Source organism: Poecilia reticulata, linkage group LG19, assembly GCF_000633615.1.
Source record: "Poecilia reticulata strain Guanapo linkage group LG19, Guppy_female_1.0+MT, whole genome shotgun sequence".
NCBI classification, from domain to species: Eukaryota; Metazoa; Chordata; class Actinopteri; order Cyprinodontiformes; family Poeciliidae; genus Poecilia; species Poecilia reticulata.
Window position 1 is genome coordinate 24,663,299 of NC_024349.1, and position 25,468 is coordinate 24,688,766.

At 39.2% G+C, this 25,468-nt stretch overlaps 2 protein-coding genes across 2 annotated transcripts in view; one reads left to right on the top strand and one right to left on the bottom strand.

Moving 5' to 3' along the window:
* Window positions 1–25,468, top strand: part of rab26 (RAB26, member RAS oncogene family) — an 87,326-nt gene that overhangs the window by 47,147 nt on the left and 14,711 nt on the right. The window contains exon 5 of the mRNA XM_008437961.2: window positions 9,661–9,713. Within this exon, the coding sequence (XP_008436183.1) occupies window positions 9,661–9,713 (53 nt within the window). The remainder of the gene's footprint in view (window positions 1–9,660; window positions 9,714–25,468) is intronic.
* LOC103482049 (uncharacterized) lies at window positions 20,497–25,303 on the bottom strand. The gene is made up of 3 exons (XM_008437960.2): window positions 24,809–25,303; window positions 23,138–24,169; window positions 20,497–22,223 (listed from the first exon to the last, which is right to left on the bottom strand). Exons 2-3 carry the CDS (start codon window positions 24,129–24,131, stop codon window positions 22,183–22,185), a joined length of 1,035 nt encoding a protein of 344 aa, XP_008436182.1. The 5' UTR covers window positions 24,132–24,169; window positions 24,809–25,303; the 3' UTR covers window positions 20,497–22,182.

Sequence of the window (25,468 nt, forward strand, 5' to 3'; positions counted from 1 at the left end):
ACGATGGATGACAGACTGCCACATTGCCCGCGATGCATGTGAAAATAAACCAGTGTGAATTGGGTTTTAAATTAACTGTGATTAACCTCATTGTTTGGAAACCAGAGTTCAATTCCTCGATGATTACTGCCTGAGCTGACCAGTCCAGAAATCACTTAGTGAACCTGTCAAGACGACATGAAGCAGGCTAAAAGGTGTCAGAAAACTACACATCATGCCCCGCCCTAAAGAAACGGCATCATTGGCACCAGGGAAGTGATTAATCGGATTAATCAATTTGTTGGAGAAAAAAAAATCTACTTATTTAGACATCGGTTAATTGTTAACTGGAGCTTACGGACTCTCAAAAAAGGCCATTTGCTGAAAGAACAGTCCGAGCAAACCAAAAATATAGGCAATAAAATGTTTATTTTCTGATTTAAAATGGAATTAAGTAGTTTTGTTTGGATTTTATTGTACATTCAATCCTGTATTAAAAAAGACTTCAGTGCTTAAATGAAAAGTCTGCACTTTTATTTCTCCTATTTCTCCTATTAAAGGTGGACCAGTGATGACCTGCTGTAGGTGACGGAAATATAATTTTCTGCTTTAAACCAAAATATCCTCAACGAAAATTTTCAGCCGTTTGTTCATGACATTAATAAGAAGCACAGTCGGGCTGTGATTATGGAAATAATTCAAAGCACACCAGTAAATCCACCTCTGACTGGCTCAATAAAAACACAAGACATTAGGCCTGCCGAGGTACAGACCTGAATCTGATTGTCTATGTGGCAATGGGATCCTTGAAATTCATCCAGTCTACCTGAATCAAAACACTCTGTAAAGAAAAACTGGCCAAAATTCCTTCACAAAAAATATGAGCGATTTTCCCACTTATTAAAACCACTTGAAGCCACTGGCTGCTTCCAATAAATGTTTTGTATTATGAAGTACTCCTGGTGTTATTGGATGAAATGTAGTTCCATATTCTGTCTCTGTAGCCATGGGTTTTGTCTATCACACATAGCTGTGTATGCATGCCATTGTCCCTTATTTGTTCTTGCAGCTCATTCTTGAGACATTATGGTCAGAACTTACAATATTTCCTGCGTGGTGTGTCTAGTACTGAGTGTTTTTCTGCAATAGAAAAGGCAAAAAGAGTTCTTTTGAGTTGTGCTCTGCAGCTCCTGTGAAGCATGAAATGACCTGGCTACCAAGAGATTTGTTCTTGTTCTTGGAGGCTCGTGTAAAGGAACTAATTTCTTTGTTCTAGTGGGGTGTGAACAGAGCCTTATAGCTAGTGTGAGTTAAAAATCACCAGGAAATTACCTCTGACATTCTGAGGTTTGTTCTGTTACGTTTTGTGACAGATCAACACAGTTTACATTCAAATCCTTCTCTCATGTTCAAAGGCTTCACTATGACCATTTTCTTTTAACTTTTACACTAGAAGCTGTTGAGATTTTTACCACTAGCTTTTTCTGAACAGATATCTGTGAAGTTCCTCAGTACTAAATCAGTTTTGACAATATAGAGAGCTTCATTAGCATCTTCGTGACTAGTTTAAAACTCATGTCTCAATATCTTTTATATATTGGCTCATATTAGCGAAGTCTGGGGGTCTTGAAAAGTCCATCTGATTTGGGGTGTGAATTGACACGAGTTTCCGATATTATGCGAACCCCTGGTGGAGCTTCACATCTGCTGACCTCATTATAGGAGCAACTTCTCAGTGCAACACTGGTAAAAACGTTGGAGAGATGTTGTGATGACTTCCTGGAGGCGGAGTGTTGGACTGTGCCAAGGCTTCTTAAAGGGACAGATCCTAATTTCAAAGCATCAAATTCTGTTAAGTTACGTTTGATATATTCAGCATTTCTATAACGGTTGAAGATAACATAGTTACTTGATTGTACTATAAAATGATACTTAAAATACATGCACTTTAAACTGAGTGATCCATTAATAAATAACAGTGACTGGAATTTATTGAATATATATACACTCTGCATTTAAATAGGCATAGAATATTTCAGTAGTTTAACTTAAATGGGCAAATTTGTTTGGTCCCAATTAAATATTTGTTTCTCTCTTATATTGTAGTGAGAGTTTTTAATTTCAGACATAAATGTAGTATTTCATCTTAAAGTACACATTTGTTGATTTTTCTATAAAATCTGACAATTGAACAAGTAAGTTTACTACTGTGGCAGGAGCTGCTACCTTTGACTTGAAATGTAAAGGTTGTGCTGTAGAAAACATGTGAGAAAAGTTAATTTAACAGATAAGAGATTAATCCAGCAGATAAGATCATGTTTTGAGATTCATCAAATCTTCTTTCCTATGGCCACTTTTGCCCCCACGGAGATCACTGGGTGTATTTTTAGCACGGATTTGTGCTAGAGCGTTACATTCATTAAGCCCGTAATGTGAGAGCAGGAAGATCCTGGCTGTCTGAGGCTGGAGTCAGCCCAGCGCAATCTGCCAGGCCCATCTGGTGCAGGGCACCGGCGAGGTCTGGACAGGTCCAGAACCCAGCTGCACACTCACGGCACACCTGCAGCCCTCTCACCGCCCAGCTCCACCGCTCCTCGTTGACTGGAGCTGACAGTTTGTCATTTCCACAGCGTGAACTGAAACCACAGGCTGCGAAATATGAGTAGAGGAAGCACGCTCTGTAGGTGGGACGAGTTAGGAGGAGCTGCGTTACCTGGGAAAGGGGACGATTTGGGGGCAAAATTAGACGGAGGGAAGAAATCCGAGAGCAGAGAAGGAAAACTCAGAAGGGTCATTATTTTAAAGAGAACAATGGTGACATTTTAGAAGAATTTAAATATGAAACCGTGTACCTTTTTGACTGTGTGATTGGAATATAATTGTCTAATACAAAGGAACACAGTATTCTGTGAAAAGCGCTAAATGTTCCTCTTTGAATGATTTTCAACTTTTCCTTTAGCGGAAAGTAGAGTAAAAGAAATTACCTCGAAATAAAAGTTTGCATTTCAGGATAATGAGTTAATATTTCCCCTTCAGATTAATTATTCCTTAAGTTTAGACTCTAAAGAATGGAAAAAGCACAAACTACGTTAAGATTCAAAAACAATTTGTGGCCTAAATGTCTCCTTTCCAAACAAGACGCTCGAAGAAACCCTCGTCACTAAAAAGATCACGAGGCAGAAGAAATGGAGTGCGAAAATTGATTTTTGTGAAACAGGTAATGACTTCGTTACAAATTATGCCTCCAAATGGCGCTTCACGATTGAGTGTTTTAGACAATATTGAGAAGAAGGACTCCTGCTGCTTCATTTTGCGGTAATGGCCCCACTGCTCGCTCTTTGTTCCCCGTATTGTAAAGAAACTGGTAATGGCTCTCTAAATACATCTAAACTAGACGTCGCTTTCATTGTAATCCTACCGAGTTGGGACCATTTCGTATTGTTAAGTGTGTTGTAGGACACTCATTTTTAATTAAAAAAGACATTAGAAATCATGTTCCTTCTTTTAATTGCATGTCTAGAAGTGTATTTCTGCAGTTCCAGGGTTATAAAACGTCATAAAAGGGAATCAAAGAGACCTCTCTTGGGTTTTGTGTCTGAATGGGAATCGGATCGGTTGGAATGGTTTTTAGAGATTTCATCAGCGCGCCATGTCAACTCAACAGACATGTCAGAATAAGTTTAGATTAACGTCTTGTACAGAGTTCAGGAGGGGAAACAACCATTCTAAAGAATGAAGCAATTCTGTTGCACCATGATCTGATGTTGACCTATCTTGTCCGTCTAATGGGAGTACTTCCTTTTCAGACAAGAGTTTTGACCTTACATTTCAGGCTGTTAGAAAAAGCAATTATTAGATGATTTTAATCAACAGATGAACATTTTTATCAGACTACTTTCTTTGTTTTAAGCTGTATTTGTTATATCTTTCAGTGGTTTGTATCAGTTTAACAAACCAAGGTTTTCCAGTAGATGCGTCCATATCTTATAAATAAAGGTAAAGAATTGATGCTTCATGTATTCACATCAACCTCGTTTAGTTCATTTGCCCAGAAAGTCCGATTCGTTTGGGGAGGTGTCAATGTGTAATCGAACTCTGATGCAGAGACAAAAGAGCGAACTCTGAAAACTGGTTGAAGTGAMCTCTGGAGCAGTTCGAATACCAAGTAGACCAGAAACGGCTCCAAAAGCAGGAAGCAGTTTAAAGCACGAGGCCTTCTGGATAAATAAAACCAAACCATACATGTGTTCCTCGCTAGAGGGATAAATCTTTGTTGTCTTTTACCAAAGAGAAATCTGACGCCACTCAATTTTGTTTCCATTTTGTGAAGGAAGTTCAGTTCGGTGTCTGATGTTTTTGTATCGTTTCCTTCAGTGGTTCTTGGTGCGGTGCCACCACAGGTGAGGGAGGGTAACGGGTTGAAATGAATCCATTCAGAAATCCAAAATTGTCATAAGGTAGAACAAGTTGAGCATCTAACCTTCACAGGCTCCACCTCAGGGGTCTTTTTTATTTTATTTTATTTTAAATAAATCCATAAAAACAACCAGATTGGAATAGTGCTTCAATCACATTTCTTAAATAAGAGAAACTTCCTAAGTTCCTGTCTGAAACTATAAACTGTCTTCTTTTTCCTGTGACTCCTACAGTACCAGTGTCCTCTAAAGATGACAGCAATTACTCAAAGTTTTTATTTATGTGCTTTTTTTGTGATCAAGGTCAATAATGTCAGGAAGCATTTGTCCATCAATATGTCGTGACTTTGTTTCTGCCTCTCCGCCCCTTCAGTCTCTGAAGACGCATGATCCAGTGGCTGACATTTAATCTTTAGTTGACAAAATGAAACCATTTGCCTGTCCTAACAATGTCCTACAATTTCCCTGAGGGTAAATCCCAAAGGGATTAATAAAGTTTCTGTATATCTAACGACATCCTCCATGTGGTGATTATAAACCTTTTTTCCTGCTATTGGTCCTTGTATTGTAGAAATTTGCAATACTTCACTTTTAACCAGTGTGGCCCCCAGTTCCTTCAAGCTCGCTGTTGGGGGACCAATGGAAAAAAAAAATCCATAAAATCCACATCATAGAGACTGTTCTACTCTTTTATCTACAACTTGATATCTAGAGCATCTATTGTAATGGTTCTCATGGATTCCTCATCTGCTTCGACACTATTTGCCACTCGGCTGATGAAGCTGCCAGCAGTTCTATAAATGTTACGGCATAAAGTACAGGCCAAATAAACATTCATCCCATGCTGGCATTTCTGACATGCTTCTTCCACAGCAGCAGTGTCAAATGTCAGGTTCCCTTTGGTGCAGTCACTAATGTAATGACTTTTTAATTTATGTGACAATAAATTGACAGAAAATTGGGACTTCTAATCCCACCGAGGCCCCAGTAAAACGCTTCCAACCTTCAAACGAGTGAACCGGTTTCAAACGTCTGTTTATTTTCCATTTTTTACGAGCTGCACGACGGCAACAATTCCATAAAAATGCTGTGAAAAGCTGCTTCTTTCATCCATGTCAATTTGTATTCCATTCGTCTGTGTTCTGCTGACCAGCCAAAAGAAAGGAGAGTGTCCGCATGCAGAGAAGCATCAAAGATGTTGACACTTTTGAAGGACTCGGTTGTAAAACTCAGTCAATAACTTAATTCATGCAACTTCAATTCAAAAATACTTTATTGATCCCTAAGGGAAATTAAATGTTGTTGTAGCTCATCAATTCAAAGTCGTCAAAGAGTTACTGTAGATGGTGATGGCAACCAATTGAGTTGATTAACTCTAGATGGGCAGTTAGGTTATTTTTGGACAGTAGTATCCGTCTCCTTCACCTCTGTTGTCTTTTTTTCCTGATTCTCAATATCACAAAAGGTCAAATGTCGAACCACTCCACTTCTCAGGATGGAGATGATCATATTTTCACATTGGACCAAAGTAGTGCATGTCGAGGCATGTAAACTTTTCAAAGAGAAAAAAGTAATGCCTTATTACTAATTGAATTGCTTTTGTATTCCTAGCTTATCAACCTCTCTAAATGTTTAGTGGGATTTAATGACAAACAATCTCATTTCAGTTTTATGTGTAGAGCTTAGCTTTACTCTTGGGTGTGTCGATGGCAGAGAGGAATTAAGAAACATGAATCATTTAGAAACAAGGTGAAGAGTGATAGGGGGGGGAAGCAAAACATTAGAGACAAATGGAAAAGAGTTGGATATAAATAGGACAAGGTATAAAGCTTCTTCTCCATCTCACATCATCAATAAGGCGCCTGGATGCAGAAAACACAAGAAGAAAAAACATCCGACTTCTACTTTATTAAAGGAAAATGGAAAGTTAGAGTTTAACACAACGTCTGAACGCACGTCATGGAACCAAGCTTGATAGTGTAACATTTTGAACCTCAGTAATGCATTGAGCTGCAGCTGTGAGGGGAGTTTTAACTCTATTATGATTGATCCACTGTTCTGTAAAAACTGACACGGCAGGATGAAGACTTGCCGCCCACTGTTAAACAGGAGACTCTGTTTAACAGTGAATGACAACAGCAGCTGGAAAGATGAGGGGGCAAAGGGAGGAAAACCATGTTGGTCACCAGTCAACATCACTCTGTTTGTTGGTCCCTTAATAAAGCCTGTGGATTTATTAAGGGAGTGGTTGACCTTTCAGGCATTTCTTCTCGTGTTTACCTCTCCACAGGTTCACGCCCAGATCAGACACACAGATCACTGCCCTGAACTCAATATGTAAACACTCTGCTTGGACCGTCTGCTCAACGTCTAGTTTTTGGTCTTTTGTATTGGCTCAGAGTTCAGTATCAAGTATCATAGCTATGAAACAGAGTCAACAGATTACTGGATTTCATACATTTGACCTAATGATACTTGTACAAATATGTGCTTCATAGAAAAGACTTCAGCCTAAACAGAACATTTTAAGCAATTAAGTCTTTATATGTCAGAGTGTCAATTAGAAACAAGTCTTGAGTATTTTAGATACCACATCTTCTTATGGTTTCTTTGGTTTGTTCTTAAGCAGAATCTCAGGAAAGATTTTACCTTTGGATAAAAATCTGTACTCAGTAGCTTTCCACACTGATGATCAACCTCCTAACCCAGAAAGGTAAAAGTACTTAGACATTAGCTATGTTTTTATTCAGTTTTTATTTCAGAGTATGTAAAGTTCAACTCAGCTACATACAAAGAAATTATACTATCCCAAATGAGTAAACCTAACCAGGCCTATGTGCTGAATGAATTACCGCATGACCTTTGTTTGTGGACAAGCACTCTGAAGATGCTCCTTGACCAATAGTTGCCAAATTTCTCATCCAGCTCAAAACTTGCTGCAGCCAAACTGATTGGCTGAGACCAAAATGGGTAGAAATGATTGTATTTTCTTTCTTTTGAGCAATAAATGTAAAAACTAAAACAGCAAGGCTTTGTTTTTGTTTGATGTAGTACTTTAACAAACAAATCAAAATGTCCTTGGCCCTTTTAGATGTTTACACGAGACCGCTGTACGGAGACTGACGGTATTCTCGGATGTTGATTGGGGATGATTTCTGTGTTTAGACGGTTCTGCGTCACTGTGTAGATGAGTCCGCCAAGACTCCTTGAATCCGCTGTAGGGCTTACAGTGTCAGGATACTGTGATTCTAGCATGTTCTTCACCTTACAGGTCCGTTCTGCATCAAATGTGTTTCTGTCTCCGACAAACCGTCTCTGAATATGGATGTGGCTCATGCAACACATCCATATTCCATAGCAGACGTGTTAAACTGAAAGGTTAAGCGGCACACACGTTTTACCGTAGAACAAATCCTGCAGCCATGCGTTCTGGCATGTGCACTTTCACACCWGTGGAGTATTTCACACTTACTTTAGCTGTGAACTTTTAAAAAAATGTTCTTCTTACATGCCTTCAACTTCAAATACGCTCCAGTCATCTCGTTTGGTCGACCTCAGTCGTAAAGCTGAATTGGACTCTCTGGTCCAGACCAGTTTGGTTCTTCAGCAGGTTTAGACAGTTTTCTTTCTGGTAGCTCGTACTTCTCAGGATCTTGATTAAATTCCACATGCTGCATTTAGCTGACTCATTTAGGGCGGGCGTTTTTTTTTTAAACACCCCTACTTACACAGCTTTTTTGCGTGTTGATGTTTGGTGTGTTTTCAGCACCGAGTTTGCAGACTCACTAATTGGCAGATGGAGAGTTCACAAGAGACACTCGGCTATTATGTGGGAATAATTATCCAGGCTCCGACCTCGTACAGTTTACCGATAAAACATCGCAACACCTTCCGAAACGAAGAAATGTGCTTGATTAAAAACAGAGTCCCACGTTGTGAAATAATGACTCATTCCCACAGGAGAAAACTGTTGACCGGCTTAACTAAAGCCTTCAACTTCGAGGTGTTGGGGCTTTATTTTTGACAATGTTTTCTCCTTCCTTTTGTCTTTCTAATTGGATTTTGTGTGTATGCATGTGTGTGTATGGACTCCTTGTGGTTTGCTGTGATCGCCTTACAGTGGCAGTCCACCACAGGAGCACTGAGAGAGGAAATTAACTCGTCGGTCACATCTTCCCGCTCCTTCTGGATACCTTCCACTGTCCCCCTCATCCTCTGTTTCTTGGTTTGACACGCTCAGACAGCACTCAGTGATTACCGCTCATTAAACGCCCTTCACAGACATGCCTGGCTGGAATACGCAAGCGAAACGTTTAATTCAGTTTGGATCTGGAGACGTAGCAGCTCCGGCTGAGATGTAAAAGAGGGTTGAGTACGGAGGGGAAAAGTGAAAAAACAGGACAGGACAGTGACACATATGTAACGGAGACGAGGACTGTGGGGATTACATGCGGCAGGAAGTGGTGAAGTGTTGTGGAGGTAATAGCTTAAGGGCAAATTTTCCAGTCGAAGGTTAAGCCATCTGTGAAAATGAGGTAAAATGGGCCTTGTAGGTGTAATGATTTTCTCCTGTCCTGCAGAGCTTCATAATGCCCACATCTCTCCACTAAAAACACGCCTGAGGTGATATTATTCTCTGTGGCGGCGCGGCGCTGCTGGAGCTCATTAGGATTCACATGTGCAGTTATGTTGTCAGCAAGCAGACTAATGCTGCGCTAAAGAGCAGAGTTCAGCACTTTCCTCAGCCAACACTGTAATCCATTTACATTTTTTTTTTCTTTTTATCTCTGCGTTTTACCTGTGCACATTTCTGTAAATTGTTATTCAGAAGGCGGGTTATAGACTTTTTTTTTTTTCTTATGTGGTTACCTCACCACATGAGGTTAGGCTCTGAGTGGTGTGATTCTACGTTGTAGCAGATAGCAACTTTCAAATATAAATGACTAAAAAACACGAGCTATAAACATGTTAAGATGTCGACGTTTAACGAGTAGCAGATCCGATGAAAGAAACTGAAGGTAAACGGTTCCAGATTCACTCATCATGACTTGTTTTATCTTTGTTCCCTCATTTAATAAATCCTCTCCCAGTGGTGCGATGTCCGTTTCACAATCACTTTTTAACATCTGAGATGAATTAGTCGCCATCTGGCAGAAACTACATAAAAACTTGACTGGAGTTCCTCTGCAGGGTTTGTTGGGTTTTTAAAAATAAAGCTAAATATAAAACAATTTCTCTTTTTATTTTCTTGTCTCTTTCCTCACAGCTCTGCTGCTTCTGTATGACGTCACCAACAGAGCGTCCTTTGACAACATCAGGGTAAGATCAATCACCTGGAAAGATGTTTGTCTCCCACTTTCTTCCTCTTTCTCTCTCTCTCTCTCTTTCTCGTTGGTAGTATTCCATTTCAAAATGGTTTTAAATCCACAAGCCTGAACGTCACATAGTGTTATTTGGGCAAAACTCGTTATTTACCAGCAGATTGTTTTCTTTCTCTTTGGCGAAGAGTTCATGAGGTTAATAGCATATTAACTTCACAGTAGGTAAGCTGTATGCCTGATCAAAAACAGCTGGGAAATCCTAACTACTGTGGATCATTAGTTATTGCAGCATCTCTGACCATCGGTCCTTCCTCTTTTGTAAATTGTTTTCTTGAAGCCTCCGAAGGCTTCAATTTGCAACCGACATATTTTAACGTGTGCAACAGCTTTTTTTTCCCTCCTTAGCTGTTTGCAAGCGCGCTGACACTCCCCCACCAGCATCAGATAATGAACAACAAGGCCACTGAGTGAGGATCACAACAACGGCAGCAAATGAGGGAGGTGACGAAGGCGAGCAGCATGGGCCGCGCAGATAAGAGCGCGCGCTGCCGCTAATAGACGGATCTCTTTGTAGTCCCAATCTCTGGTGTGTGAAGTCTTCTCCTCCGTTATTCTGCAGCCATTTCCTGTCCCATTTGGTGCTGCTCTCCTCTCTGCTCGGCGCGTTTCTCTCCTTTGATGAACACGGAGCAGAGATGAGAGCAGGACATGGTCATTGTAGGAGAGTCTCACATGTAAATAAGTGTGTGTGTGCGTGTGTGTGTGTGGGGGTGTGTGTGCATGTGTGAGAGAGACTGCAGTGTCCATGGATGCTCGTTATTTAGTATGTGCTTAAATGCCTGAAGTTTTCTACATTCACACCCGTCACCATAACACATTTTGCTGCCTATAAATTGTCCCAGAATTAATCGCGATAAACGATAATATTGTTTTAAGACCATTTTCAAGTAATATGATGATAAAGCTTACCTTCTCAAAGATCAATGAACTTTAATTTTGTTAAGAACACGTACCACTGGAACTTTAAGGCATTTTAGATTTTCAAAATGTCTAAAAACGATGAATAAAACTGAAATAAAACTACTTACAACTGAACCCATAAATGAAATGGATTATAAAGTCTGTAAACAAAACTGCCCTTCAAAAACTATTCATCATCACAATGAAAATTATCAAACATTTTAGTTTATTGTGTGATTGATTTATTGCGAAAGCTTTAGTCAGAGTTTGTTGCATCATAACTCCAAACCTCAGAGTATGTTATTGGGATTTCATGTGATAAGATTTTTTTGTGCTTTTTTTTCTTTGTCCTATTTTCTACAAAATATCTCCCGCTCAGTCAGATTGGATGGGGATCATCAGTTATTTCCATCTTTTGCCTCAGATCATCAGTTCAGCTTAGGTCTGGACTTTGACTGGGGCATTCCAACGAGTGGCTATGGTTTGATCTCAACTATTTAGCAAAGGATTGCTATTTATTTAGTTCCCTCCATCGTTCCATCCACTCCAGCCAGCTTTCCTGTTCCCACAGCATGATACGCCACCAAATTTACACAGCCAAATGATGTATTCAGAATGATGGTGCTTGTTAATTTTCCATTCCATTTTGAATTTAGCACTAAGCTAAAAGTTTAATATTGGAGCAGAGCTCCATGTTCCACATGTTTGCTTTGTTCCACATAAGGTTTGACAAACTCATGGTTTTCTGTCCATAGTGCTGTTCCTCTTTCCACCCTCAGATGGAGCCAGATCTGTTGTGTGCATGATTTCTGCAACAACCAGAGAACACATACGTGGGAAAACGTTCCTTTGAACCATGGATTAAATTCTGGGACAAAAATCAAGCATATGAAGCAAATTTAATCCATCATAACTCAAATTTAAGAAGCAGCGTCGCTTCAATTTTCATTTACTTTCCTTCAGCAGACTAATCCTTTTTTCCCCCTCATGTCAGCGAACAGCTCTGATACGTCTTCAGTGAGACGCATCGACTCTGCTCCACATTGAGGTTTCCACTGTTAGGCAGTGAGTGTGTTTAGTTCCCATCATCAGGACAAAACAGCCCCAATGGCCAGAGCAGATGCAAACCCAGTAGGAGGCTGATGAACAGTGGGTGCGTGCGTGCGTGCGTGCGTGCGTTTGTTTGTGATTGTTGACCAGGCTGTTTTTGTTTCGGGGGCAGTCGGAGACAACACCTGTTCAGGACAGAGCTTGGAAACAGATTTGAGGTACATTATACAAGATGTCTTTATGGAGAAGGACAGTAGAGTGATGGTGAAGTTTGGCTCCAGGTTGTGCTGTTGTCAACGCATCTCTGTTCACTTTTGGAAATAGTATCTTCTGTTGAGTATTCACTACTCAACCAGTGTATACATAGTCACAACACGATACTTACACCTTTTTGAAATCTCCACCAAAAAATTAATCAAAGTGTGGAAAAACTAAAACTACTGATGGCTAATAAAAACCATCAAAACCACTCTAAAAACAAACTCAAACTAACTGAATTAGACAAAAAGTAAAAATAAATAAAACTATTACCACCTGGAGCCAGACTCATTAACCAGCCAATACTAGCAGTTTATATGGTCACTTTACAAAAGCTGAAAAGCAAAAGAACAAGCTGCACTGTGTAATAGACATGTTTACTTAAAAACTAAACTGCATGATTTAATGTTCTATATTTTGCTTCGAGCAGATGGTAGACACTCAAAAAGCTGACCAACCAACTTCCTCATCTTTTATTTTGAAATATCTCTGGCTAAAGTAAACTGAGTGAATCATTGACGTGAGTTCATGAAAAACCCAACTGGCTTTAAAGACTCACTTTCTAACTTTCCAATAGTCATGTCCATGTATTAAAATTTAAATGTTAAAAATAACACAATTGTAATCATCAGCGCTTTTAAGCAGACATTATTCTACCACTTTTTACTTCTGCATACAAAACTACATCACGGTTTACTCTTGCATGCTAAGCTAATGCAAAATTCATGCTAATTCTTTGCTTGTTAGAGAGAAATATCCCAGTGTGCCTCAGCAGGGAAAAAACCTTGCACCAAGTGGATTAACAGATGAGTTTATTTTAAACTCGTGTCGACTACACAGCTTTCCAAGGCTGCTGCACAAGGCTGTCTCCTATAGTGTGAACCCATTAGCAGCTGAGGCTGGAGGTGAAGGCTGAAGGGCAGCGAAATGATAGGGAGATAAAGGAGTTGTGCGCGCTGCTGTCCATCTCCCACTGTCTCACTCTGGCACCCAGGCTTTCCTTTTCTCTCTCGCTCTTCTTTTCACTGCTGCCAACAAGCACGCCCAAGGCCCTCTTCTATCCGTCTTTCTTTGCTGCTTTTATCGCTTATGCTGCATCTCAAACCACTTAGCTCCTTAAGGTCATTTAATTGCAACTTTTTACATTTGCTTAAATGCGTCTTATTTTTTGTAACATTTGAAAATGTTTTATCCAGAATGTAAAATGTTTTTGGCTCTTTGCATTTGTCTGAGACCCTTTTTATAAGTACATTTTCTTTGACATTGGGGGTTATTCCACAGATAAATACTAAGGATAAACATTTACAGTCACTGACTGCTAATGTTAACCTTGCATATTGTCGTTTAAAATGTTATGGAATTGCACTTTTTTGTTCTCCAGAAATCCTGCTGTCTCCAAACTAGGAGACTCTCACAAGCACAAACTTGGTGGCTAGATTTGTCACCTGATATAAAAAAATGTAATGGCAAAGATTACATAATATTCATACTGCTTTGTTTAGTAAAGCAAAGGTTTAGAATTGGTCACACTAGTGTTGCCAAAATCCTTATATAGAAAGTTAAAAACAGACAGCAAAAAAATAAGATGCTATCTCCAAAACACTTTGTTTTATTGAAGTTTGCAATATTTTTGCATACTTTTCATTGTATAATTACTCTTAAGACAAGTTCAGGTACATTTTATATTGGGATTTAATCTACTCCCATAGTAAATGTTTCCTTTTATGGTCAGATAATAAATGTTGTTTCATTAAAGTGGAAAAATCAACATTTTGAGGTTTACCTTTATGTCAACAATATTTCTACAACAAAATTTCAGTCACAAAAAATAGCATCTGTAGAAATGTAGATTGTATCCTGACACTTCAATGACTTTTAGACTTGAACTAAAAAGTTGGTGTCCCAACACTGAACCTTGTGGGATTCCTCTTTTTTTTATTTATGGTGTGATACTGCGTCATCTAATGGTACAGTCCTTGTTTCTGATGGTTCAATAAATGCTCATGCTAAAACAAGATAAAAACTATCATCTAGTCTGTTGGCACAGCTTTGCTTCCTGTCCAGTGTTCTCTGCTCCCTAGAGAACAGACAGTATTACTGTAACACTAAAATCTCCCACATGTGTTCTGTGACGGGCAAAAGTCAAAAGGGATAAAACAGAGCTGTAATATCTTTAGCTTTGTTTTATTCTAAAAATCTCCACAAACTGATGACACCACACTTGAACTGCATGCGTCTAAATGTACATAGGTAAATATGATTAAAGGTCATTGTCGCCTGATTTCACCATTGTCATATAGTGACTCGATGCTTTTCAGCACATGCTTGAATAGCTACATAAGATAGTTTGTTAAACTGACATATTTCAGTTTAATTAAGAGTGAAAGCATTATTATCATCATCACACAGCTATGTACCATGATTTATTTGTCTCCATAGCTGAAACCTCTAAACATGCCAAGACTAATGTGCTTTCAAGTAGTTTAATGATACACCGGCAAAAATCATGTTTGCCTTTCAGAATATAAAAGCTTATAATTACATCCATCCACATCAGGGACTTAATTGATAACTTACTGTCGTCCTGTGATTGTCGTCATGCCAACTACTTCTTGAGCAATACCTTCTTTTTTCTGCCATCCCTGCTGACATTTAATTGGAGCGTTATTGTCTCCCACAATGGTGGGTGTGTCCAGTTTTCAATGCTAATTATGCTAAAATGTTCCGAGCTTGTTTGGTCTTTCGGTGTAATTACAGCTGTCTGCAGCTTAATTTGAATAATCAGAACAAATGAAACAAATCACTGAGTAGAAAGTGCTGGAAGCAGCCAAATAACATCACCTCAGGCTGCTGCCTAATCTCTAAAAGACACATCATCGGCCATGTGGAGCGGTAATATTTCAGCAAGCTGAAGGTTTTAAGGCGCTTGTATCGAGGCTGTACAGCTGCTGCCATGGCACCTTGACACCCTGATGGGTTAGGATTTCTGCTTAAATGTAAAAAAAAAACACTCAAGAAGTGCGGCAGGAAGCACAAACATACAGCGGGGCCTCTATTGACCAACATGCTCCCGCGCAAAGGCCATGAGGGGAGGGAGATCACTAAATCTTTAAATCAATGAAAACCTTCCTGCAGCAGGAAAGATTTGTTTTTCTGAGACATTCCCTTATCAGCAGAGTAGAAATCAATGTAATGTACACCTGGTGTCTGCTGGCACACGACTGGATAAATATTTACGTAGAATGGACGGGGTGGGGGAAGAAAAAGGAAAAAAAAATGGCGGACCAAGTTGCACAATTAAAAATAAACAACAATATTCTGGTTTATTTAGAGAGAGAAAAATAATGTGGTGTCCAGCAAAGTTCATATAGAAGTCTGCAAAATCCAGTTTTTATTTTGAGCTAATTAGCTTGCAGCTAATTAGAACAATGAGCTAATTAGCATATTAGCTAAATATTTAGCATCGACCTAAGCAATTAGTTACAAGCAAAATATTTAGCTAACAACCTAAGTAATTTGGTAACCAGCCGTGTGTTTAGCCTGCTTGCTAAATATTTAGTTTTGAGCAAAATATTTTGTTTGGAAAATACATTTTTAACTTGAGAATTAAATGTTGAGTTTGGAAAATTTAATATTTTGTTTGGAGAAAAATATTTAGTTAAAATAAATATTTAATTTAGATCTAAATATTTAGTTTGTGAACTAAAAATGCATTACTTTGAACTTGTTTAATTTGTAACCTAAATATTTATCCTACTAACTGAAATATAACACTTGGAAGCTAACTATTTTATTTGTAAACTAAATATTTAGCTTGTGAAATAAATGTATAATTTTTAACTATACATTCAATATAACTTTGAAAATGAAAACCCACATCTTTTTCTCCATGACATCCTAAAAAAAAACAAATGTTGCTGTTCACTTTTTTTCTGTGTAACTTTACAAGCGACAGCCCATATATTTCCAGCTATAGTAATAATTAAATTATTGTTAAAGTTTCATATGTTTTGTTTGTCATTTCAGTAAATTTATCTCTTATATTACGATTTAAAATCTCTCGTTTTCTTCTGCCTGTGCTGCTTTTTCCTTGAAGCTCCCTGCCCTTCGCCTCCATGGTAACCACAGCGTTTTTTTTTTGTTCTTTTTTTTTCATGTGTTTTTTCCTAAAAAGCCGTCCCCACTGTTAGCTGGCTTATCAGTGGTGGGTGGAAGCAGCATGAAAAGGCCAGCCTGTGTCCCATCGTTATGTAAAGTACAAATAATAGACGATTAAGCTGGGAAAGGGTTTTATAAGCCCATTGTTGATTATTTTTTCTAGCCTGCCAGGAGAAACTTTAATGGCTTCATTCTTGGTTTGCTTCAATTATGAACAATGTATTCTCAGTTGAATCCTTCAAAACAGCTGTATTTTGAGAGAACATTTTAATTTAAAAAGTTTAAATCCCAATTTCTGGAAACCCTAATCCCTGATAAAATATAATTTCTGAAATGGAGGTAATCAAATAAATTGAACGAAGTTGACATAAATCCCACGAGTTTGCTGATAATGGCTAATAAAACATTCTTAAATGAGGCGTACTAGAATCCGGAAAAAAAAAAAAACTTGATGGTGGAATGAATATCAAAACTTAATTCATTGTCACTGTGTGAAGTATTAATATTGACCATCTGTATGAAATAGTCCTAAACACACTGTGCTATTAAAATGTAGGATTAAATGTCGAATTACTCTGAGACCAGACTGCTGCACTATGATGAAGAAACATGTGACGAATGTTTCAGAAGAACCTGTACTGACATTTCTGCAACATTTTGACATACGTCACCCATAGAGGAACTTATATGAATGTCTAAAATCAAAACCCTGCGGCTAGAAATGTTGAGCATTTCACAGAAGCCTCTCAGTGAGCTGTAACAGGGATAACGAGGTGGGATCAGGTTCAGAGTGTCTAGTCTTGATGCTAACCTTGTGTTTTTTTTTCTGCCTTGACTGTGCTGCCAAACCAAGCAGAGAAGTTTGAACACCCACATATGCAAACTCATGCACATATTGGGTAAACAAATTCTGACACAATGCTCACATGATGTGCCGTCCCGCGCTCATGCAGACTAATAAGCGTCAGCGTGTTCAGTGTGTTCAGCGTGTTCAGCGTGTTAAGCCCGTGCTGCTCACCCCGCTGGGTGGAAGAAGATTTCCTCCTGTCCCGCTTTACGTCTCGTTATTTCTTCTCGGACTCCATCTGTCCAGCTCACTCACACTTTTTCGGAAGTTTCGGTTATTTACTTGAAATCAATTTGCAGGAAAATTTCTAGAATAGACTGGCTTCAGCTTCACGGTTAATCTTGCTTATAAAAATAGACAGTTCTGTACCTTATGTAACTTAGGAATATTTGCTAAAACTGTCACTATGTCGTGATAGTGTAACATGAGATGGATAATTTGTGAAAACATCAGGCTCTTCTGCCTCCTACCTGCTACTGTTCACACCCTCCTCCTGGCTCTCTGCCTCGCTGCAGCTAGCTCCACACATCCGAGCCTGCCGTGAATGCTAAGGCTAGTTAGCATTGGCACCAATAAAGCCAGATAAAAGGTTTTCCTTAAACAGAAAGTTATTTCTCCGCTTTAAGTTCATTGAATTAATTGCTAACTAGCCTCAGCATTTGCCATTTTATGCTACAGCAAGCTCCAAAAAACTGGCTGCCGTGAATGCTGAGGCTAGTTAGCGTTGAAACCAAGACTGCTGATTAAACGTTTTCCTGGATGGTAAGTTGTTTCTCTGCCATCGGCACATTGAGCAGTCCATTTAAAGCTCATTAGCTTTACCAAATTAGCATTAGCTTAACAGAGGCAGTCAGTGCCTCATGGAAACTTTTCCATTTTTTGCACTTTATGCTCTTTATACTTTTTTAATTCTTGTTTAAAGAAAGCCACTTTGTGTTGAGGCATGAGACGTTACATTTGTAATGTTTTAAGTTTAAATTTTTTTATCCAATTGAAGCTCCCATTATGCTTCACTGTTAACTGTACACATAAAGCCATCCATCTATTGCTTTGTGAGCACAATCAGTCAAATCAAAATGTATTTTCTAGTTATGTACCTAAGCTCTTATCAAGAAATAAGATTAGAAGTTTCAACATTAAGTATGAGAACCCCTGATACAGAGGAATCCAGGTGTCTGAAGTCAGAACACTGGAATAAACAAATTTATTCATTTTAGAAAATGGAGTGTTATTCTCAGGCGAGACATCAGAGGTGGAAGCTTGCCCTGTTTTCCCCACATATGCACACTGGTGACCCGAAATGTGGCTTCACACTATGTGACATGTCATGCAGTCCTTCTTTTCCAGGTGTCATGGCATAAGAAAAGTAGCGATTTTTGCTGTCTGTGCCTGTCACTGCAGCCTGCATTTAAAAAAAGAAAATAAAAAAGCAGAAAAAAAAACATAGCAAGACAGTGGCTCAGTCGCTGTCAACATGATTCTAAATGTGCAAATAAATTTAAGGAAATAACAGATGAAATGCATTTTACAGTGTTTTTTTTATGATCTGTGAATTTATGTGGTATTTTTGCTTCTTGTTTCAAATTAAACCACCAGAAAAAATGCAACTTAACACTTTAACTCATTATGATGTTTAGTTTGCAGAATTAATGTTTAATGGGGAAGAGATATAGCCAGCATTTGTATTCTGCTCCTCTTACCTTGATAACCTTGATAAAGAAAATCCTGTTCAATTCAGTTGCCTTCAGAAGCAACAAAAAGAGAATATTCTCATTACAAATACTGCTGTTCTATTAAGACATTAAATGTTGGTCAGGGAGCATTAATGAGAAAACATGAAAAACAGCAGGACAGGTCACGGAGGGAATGAGCAGGTCATATGGAGGATGATTGACAGCGCTAAGACCCGCCTTCTAGCTCTGATTGGTTATTTCTAATTAGCACTGGGAGAAGGCAGAAGAACACTAACATTTTTTATTTATTCTTTTCACAGATTCTGTCTCATAACAGTGTTAACATAGTGACAGTTTCCATCCATCCATCCATTTTCTGGACACCCTTATCCCTTAGTGGGGTCAGGAGGGTTGCTGGTGCCCATCTCCAGCCAACGTTCCGGGCGAGAGGCGGGGTTCACCCTGGACAGGTCGCCAGTCTGTCACAGGGCAACACAGAGACACACAGGACAAACAACCATGCACACACACACACTCGTGCCTAAGGGCAATTTAGTTATGTTGTCATGTTTTTGGACTGCGGGAGGAAACCGGAGTACCCGGAGAAAACCCACGCATGCACAGGGAGAACATGCAAACTCCATGCAGAAAGACCCAGGCCGGGAATCGAACCCAGAACCTTCTTGCTGCAAGGCAACAGCTCTACCAACTGCGCCACTGTGCAGCCCTAGTGACAGTTTCAACAAATATTTTTTTTTTGTTTTTGTTTTTTAATAAAAGTTGCATACTGCAGCTTCAAAATATATTAAAGTTTGTAGTTGTAACAAAAAAAAAAATTGAGAATCCTTAACTGGGAGTTTATACTTTGACCTGACACTGATCAATTTTGTTCAGATGTGTAATTTTATATTCTGATTTTATTTTAATTTAGAATTAAAATAAACATGGAAGGAATCAGGAAACGGCAGAAACGTCTCTGTTGGATGTCAGGATAAAACAATCAGTGAAAAGGGGCCAAGATTTTCTCCTGGCCCCTTTTCTGTTTTTACATTATTAGGATGCTGTGCTGCTTCACAGCGATTGCTGACGGGACTTGTGGCACTTTCTAACATCTGTTCTCATTACTAACTATGGCAAAAATACTTTTTTTTATTATTATTTAGCATGCAAGTGCAGCTGACTGAACTTTTAAAATGATCCCACAGACACCTGGGAAAAGATTGAGGTCCCTGGCAGGTTAAGTAGCAGGAGCCAAACGAAAACGGAAGGAGGAGAAATTTGGAACTATTTTTTCATCATGATTGTCATGGTGATTAAGGTGTCTGGGAAGTAAATTAGTCGTTGAAGTGCCAACAATGAGAAGTGACAGTGCAGTAGGATTTTGAATGAACAACAGAACCTCCTCACTTGGCTTTCAGCCTGCAGACAGAGAGCAGCATGCTGGTTGGAGTCTGCAGGAAGTGATGCAGAGCATGAAGCATCTGTTTGGCCCCTGCAGCTCACAAAATGTATTTAAACCCAAAAACCCAGTGTATTCACATCAGTATCTGGAGAATTTAACATCACCTCTTTTTGCCATCTCGTCTCAACAGGTCCTGGACAATCACTGCTAATGGTTAATTTCAGCGACTTCTGTTTTGTCTGAATTTAAAAGCAGAAAATATTTTCCACCAGAGTGTGTGCGTCTTCAATAGTTTCCATCGAGCCAAGAAAATTCAACGCCCGATCCGATCTGACTCACACCTGAAGGAAACCCAACGTATTTTAATTCAGATTTTACTGCTTTTGTTTTTAGACCTCCATTAATGTTAACATTGCAACTTCTCCCATTTTTGGCTTTTATCAAATCAAATTTATTTGTATATCACATTTCAGCAACAAAGCAGTTCAAAGTGCTTTACATCATAAAGACACAAAAAAGACAGAACACACAGTCAACAACTGAAGTACTACATTAGTAAAAGCCTTTCTGTTGCTTTCTAGGGAATACCGCCCCTTTAAACCTTTAGTTTAATGTCTTCTAGCTCTATCTGGTCATTTGTTGTAACATCAGTGCAAATCATCTGGGATGTGTGACTGATGGGAGCCGAGTCACATGCTGCGTCTTAACTTCTGCACCTTGCTTTCTTTTCTTCCCCAACCTATCTTATCCTATCTTCACCTCTATTTAAACTAAAACAAGTAGATTAACAGAACTCTGTATTGTGCATCCTCATTTGGTTGGTCATGTGACAGTGATGCAGTGTAGGATTGTGGAGAGTTTAATTGAAGCAGTGATGAAGTCAGTGTTATTGTTTTTTTTAATTGTCTAAAGGATTGTGAAACATTCATAAAATGTATGCATCAGTTAATATTGGTTATTTACCATAACAGCAATATTAATTTTGGATATTGATATTGGCCCAAACTGTCATATCGGTGCATCCCTGGTAACTTTGGTGAGGTATCCACTTCACCACTGTTCCGTGTTTTTTATGTTCCAAATACGTTTCCACACCAATGAAAGCTAAAATATCTGGTGACGAGGCTGAAAAGCGAAGGAAATCTTCCAGGCTTCACTTTAAAGCTGCAATATATGTAGCATATGTATTTAGGTGGAGACTGGTTTTCCCCCTCAGATGTTTCTGTCAGAGTAGAGGTTTTGACCATAACCGCGTCTGAAGCTTGTTTAAAGTTTCATTGTCACTTTATGAGGAAGCCGCAGGGCAACAGATAGCTTCATACGCTTATTAACAAGTTTCTTCTCCATAAAACGGTTCTTTACAATCTTATCACCCACTCTGGGTTAGTGGGTCCTGGATGTACAGGGATTAAAATGTGGATGAGGATTAATGTGTTAATAACATTTCTGTGGTTATCTACACCTCCCAGAGCTGCAAACCTATTACAGTATGAAGAAGAATTGTATCCCGCTAGGAAGCGCAATGTCAAATTTATTGTTAACTCGGGTTGTGCACATTTGGATTTAGTTTGAAATCTTATTCATAAAAAGCTCATTTTTGCTGGGTAAATGCAATATTCTCATGTCCATGTTGTTTTTAATGATAAAGGGAATTTGCTGTGTTTTTCACACACATGATTTGACGTCCACAAACAGTAGTTAAATCACGATGCCTCATTATCTTTGTTTCAGACTTTTTGTTCAACTCAGATGAGGTAATTCCATATAAACAAATTTTACAAAGTTTAATTCAAAAGTAATTGCATACCTGGGCTTGTACAAACATTTTCAGTCACACCAATAATTTTCACAAACAAAACACAGACTGCAATTGTAAGAAGGCACAGATGCTTTAGGAGGGAGGGAGCGAAATATTGAAGTACTGAGACATTTTTGTTTCCAACAATTTCAACAATATTAGTCCTTAGAGCATAAAACCATAAAAAGAAAAACTTGACTGAACTTGTCTTCGGGGACACTTTGTTCTCTCGGCGTCACACTCTGTGGTCGTAATTTGTGAAGCTGAGGAGGAGACTCTTCAGTTATCTCCTCACATTTCACGGCCGGGGAAACGCGGAGTTCACCTGTTCCTGTTGCAGATGTTATCAAGATGCAGCTCGGCTGAAAGAAAGTTAATGCTGTTAGCATTGATTTCAAGTGTTAGGCCGTCTCTTTCTTCTCTTCACATCCTAAAGAAAATCATTGAAAGTTAATCAGGATGAAAAACACTCTGGGCTGTCCACTTTGTTGTGGGGGCAAACTGAAAATACTGCCTCATGCATCATTTATAATTTTTTATTTATTTCTCTTTTTTTTTCAAAAAAGCTTGACTTTATAGGATAATGTGATGTTTGTGGATGAGGAAACTGACATTAAACTTCCAAAATTGTAACAGCGTCTTCAAATGTTCAACTCTGACTGTAAAATGGATTTAAAGCAGCTTTCTCAGTGTGCATTTCACAATAAATATTCTTCATTCAGAAGTTTAACTCAGAGGTGTTACTGATTATGCTGCCGTCAAAGTAAAACACTTTATACCTTGCTACGACCCTCATAAACCCTCATATTCTGATATCACCAGTAGCATCGACAAACATATTTTTTATACCTATATTCAATTAAATTCTAATTACAGGGTTTCTGCAGAGCTAAATGACTGCTAATGTGATACAAGCATTGGAGCAGAAGTGAATCTAAAAGGTACATAATGATGGCTCTGGAGGACTGGAGTTTGGGCACCCTTGTCTTATACAAACGGATGTTTCTTCAGCTGAGAAAACGGTGACCAACCTAATGCTATATTATGAAATTGTTAATTAAACTGTTTTTATCTTGCTGAAATTAGCTTAAAGTGGGGATCCATCAGAGTGTTGCCCTTCCAGCACACTAAGGATTTTGTCACGTTTCTTTATACCCATTACGTATGGGTATAAAGAAACGGATTGCTTGATTAATAAATAATAATGAACTAAGCGTTGGGTAACAAAATGTATCCTTTACAAGATTGTAAAAGTTTATTTCTATGTGCGACTCACCCATTTTTGTGGCACACATGTTGTTATGGCCCTTATTCTGCCAGTGTTCAGACGTTGGCTTTATTGCAGTGATCTTGTTGATGTTGGCTGTAACCGGCCTGCGAGGCTGCCGCGAACAAGCAATCAGCTGCGCTATTTTCCTGACCATGGCCGTCTTCTCTGGAACAGGGGGCGGTATTTTTCGAGGTGAAGCAGTCACCCTTCCCTGGCTTTGACCCGGCTCATCAAAGACGTCGTCCGATTCATCGGAAAGGCTAACTCGCCGGAGATGCACGGCATGGAGCTGCTCAAGAGTCAGCACAGGCAGAGTCTTCCCGAGCGATTTCAGGAAGGCAGAGGACTCTGAGTGGTGGCGGCGGGAAGGTTTGGGTCTAAGTGCAGGTTTGGTTTGAGACGAAGGCTCCGGGTTTGGAGAGCGGGGAGTAGGGAGAGTAGGGAGAGGGATTTGCAGAGACAGCCTCTTGGTGCGGTTCTGAGAGGAGTTGGACCTGGATTTGGGTTGTATTTTCCATCCTAAAGGATCTGGGCCAATGATGACGGATGTGGGAACAGAAGTTGGGGAACAACAGGAAGAGGTGGAGGAAGAAGAGGACGTCGATGAAAAGATCCCAATGGTGGGGCATGAGTATCGCTTGAAAGATGAATGCGAGGATGTCTCTAGTCGCAGAAGGGAAGCAGTGCGCTGAGGAGGGTCAGGTTCCTTCTTGTTCTTCCTCACTGTGATGACAGGCGGTGTCTGGCATTTACAGAAGTCAACTGACCAGCGTCTCTGATGAGAGCGCAAGCTCACGTTGGATGTCAAGACCGTCAAGTTCTGTCGTTCTCTGGGGACGTGGCTGCGTGTTGTTGGACATCTTGGCCCTGGTCTCTCTCTGCTCTGTGCTCTGATGCTGACTGTATTTACATGACACACTTTTTCTCTCATTTTAGCAGAGCTGTGAAAAGCAGAGGCTATATCTCCATTACCATTAATAGCAGTGGAGCATTTCTTCATCTTGCTTAGTTGAGTGGAACCTTGATGTGTAAAGAACTCTGAGTAGAAACACAGAGAAGAAGGAAAGGGTGTGTTCAGGATGTTTTGCATCTAAAAAGAGGAACAGCAGATACCCATCTGGACTTGTTAAAATAAGTTTCAAAACCACTGACTTTTCACAACAGGAACTCTTCCAGGAGTGGCAACACATGTCCTAAACATTGTACATCAGACAAACCACACCTTTCCTAATGAGAAATGACATGCCGTAGATAAACGCTTCTCTTTAAATGAATAACATTTTAGAACCGTTTTAATAAAAGGTTCATGGTGACTTTTTAAGTCACAGTGAACCAATAAGTTAAAAAGATATACTCTAAAATGGTTTTAAAGAAATCCATTCGATTCATTACATTAACTTTGTTGATGCTGATCTTTCCTTAAAGTTTGTTCTTTCTTACATTTTACAAATATACGATACTTCTCCTGATAAAAAAAAACTAGTGTAGCAGAATTGATCAGTAGAAACATGTTCAACAAATGTTATGAAAAATGTGATGGCATTTTTGACAGCACATTTTAGTGAGCACTTACTCCTTTCATAGTCATAAATTCAAACTTAAAATAAGATAAATAAGATATATCAAGCTTACACTTGATTATGAAATGTAAAATATCAAACGTGAAAAGCTGTTTACCTGCAGTGCTGTCCTGATCTCAGTCTCGACTAATCTCTTCAGAGCTTTTGTCAGTAACATCCCCTCTACGTCTTGGTCTCATAGCGGTCCACCCAAATCTTACCACAACTTCCTGAAAGTGACACCCTGAGAACCACAGATGCCTCAGTTCTCACACCGTCGCTCAATCACATCTACAAACAGGGTTGGCAAACAGCTGCTGCTGTCGTACCATGAAGCAAGTGTGTGAAGGCTTTTAAGAAAGACATTTCCCAGGGTTGTTGTAACATATACAGATGTGATCAGGGTCTCACCATAACAACTATGAATCAGTTCTTTTCTAAATCACTAGCAGTTTCACATTCTGTATCAAAAAGCCATTACAGAGAACTGGATGTCCTCTCAGTCTATGGAGCTTATTGGCAGCAAAGGTTTTGCTGCTTTGCCTTTTGAATGCCTTCTCCGCATGGTGTTACATTTAAGTGCTCCCTGTCATAAGATTAAACGGCCTAAATGATTGCAGACATTTGCTTTCACGCATTTCATAACTACTTTCTGCTACACAAACTCTGTTCCGGCTGCAGGCAGAAATGTTTACACCACCAGCAGGGCATCTCCTGGGGAGGTGATCTTGCCAGTCAGTTGCGATATTTACATAATTTCCGGTCCAGATTTTATTTT

Excerpts from the sequence above, each read along its gene's own strand:
- LOC103482049 (XM_008437960.2), bottom strand. The coding sequence starts at position 24,131 with ATGAAGAAATGCTCCACTGCTATTAATGGTAATGGAGATATAGCCTCT. Across the intron at positions 22,224-23,137 it reads CATGTGTGCCACAAAAATGG|CCGAGCTGCATCTTGATAAC; the intron begins GTGAGTCGCACA and ends ACTTTCTTTCAG.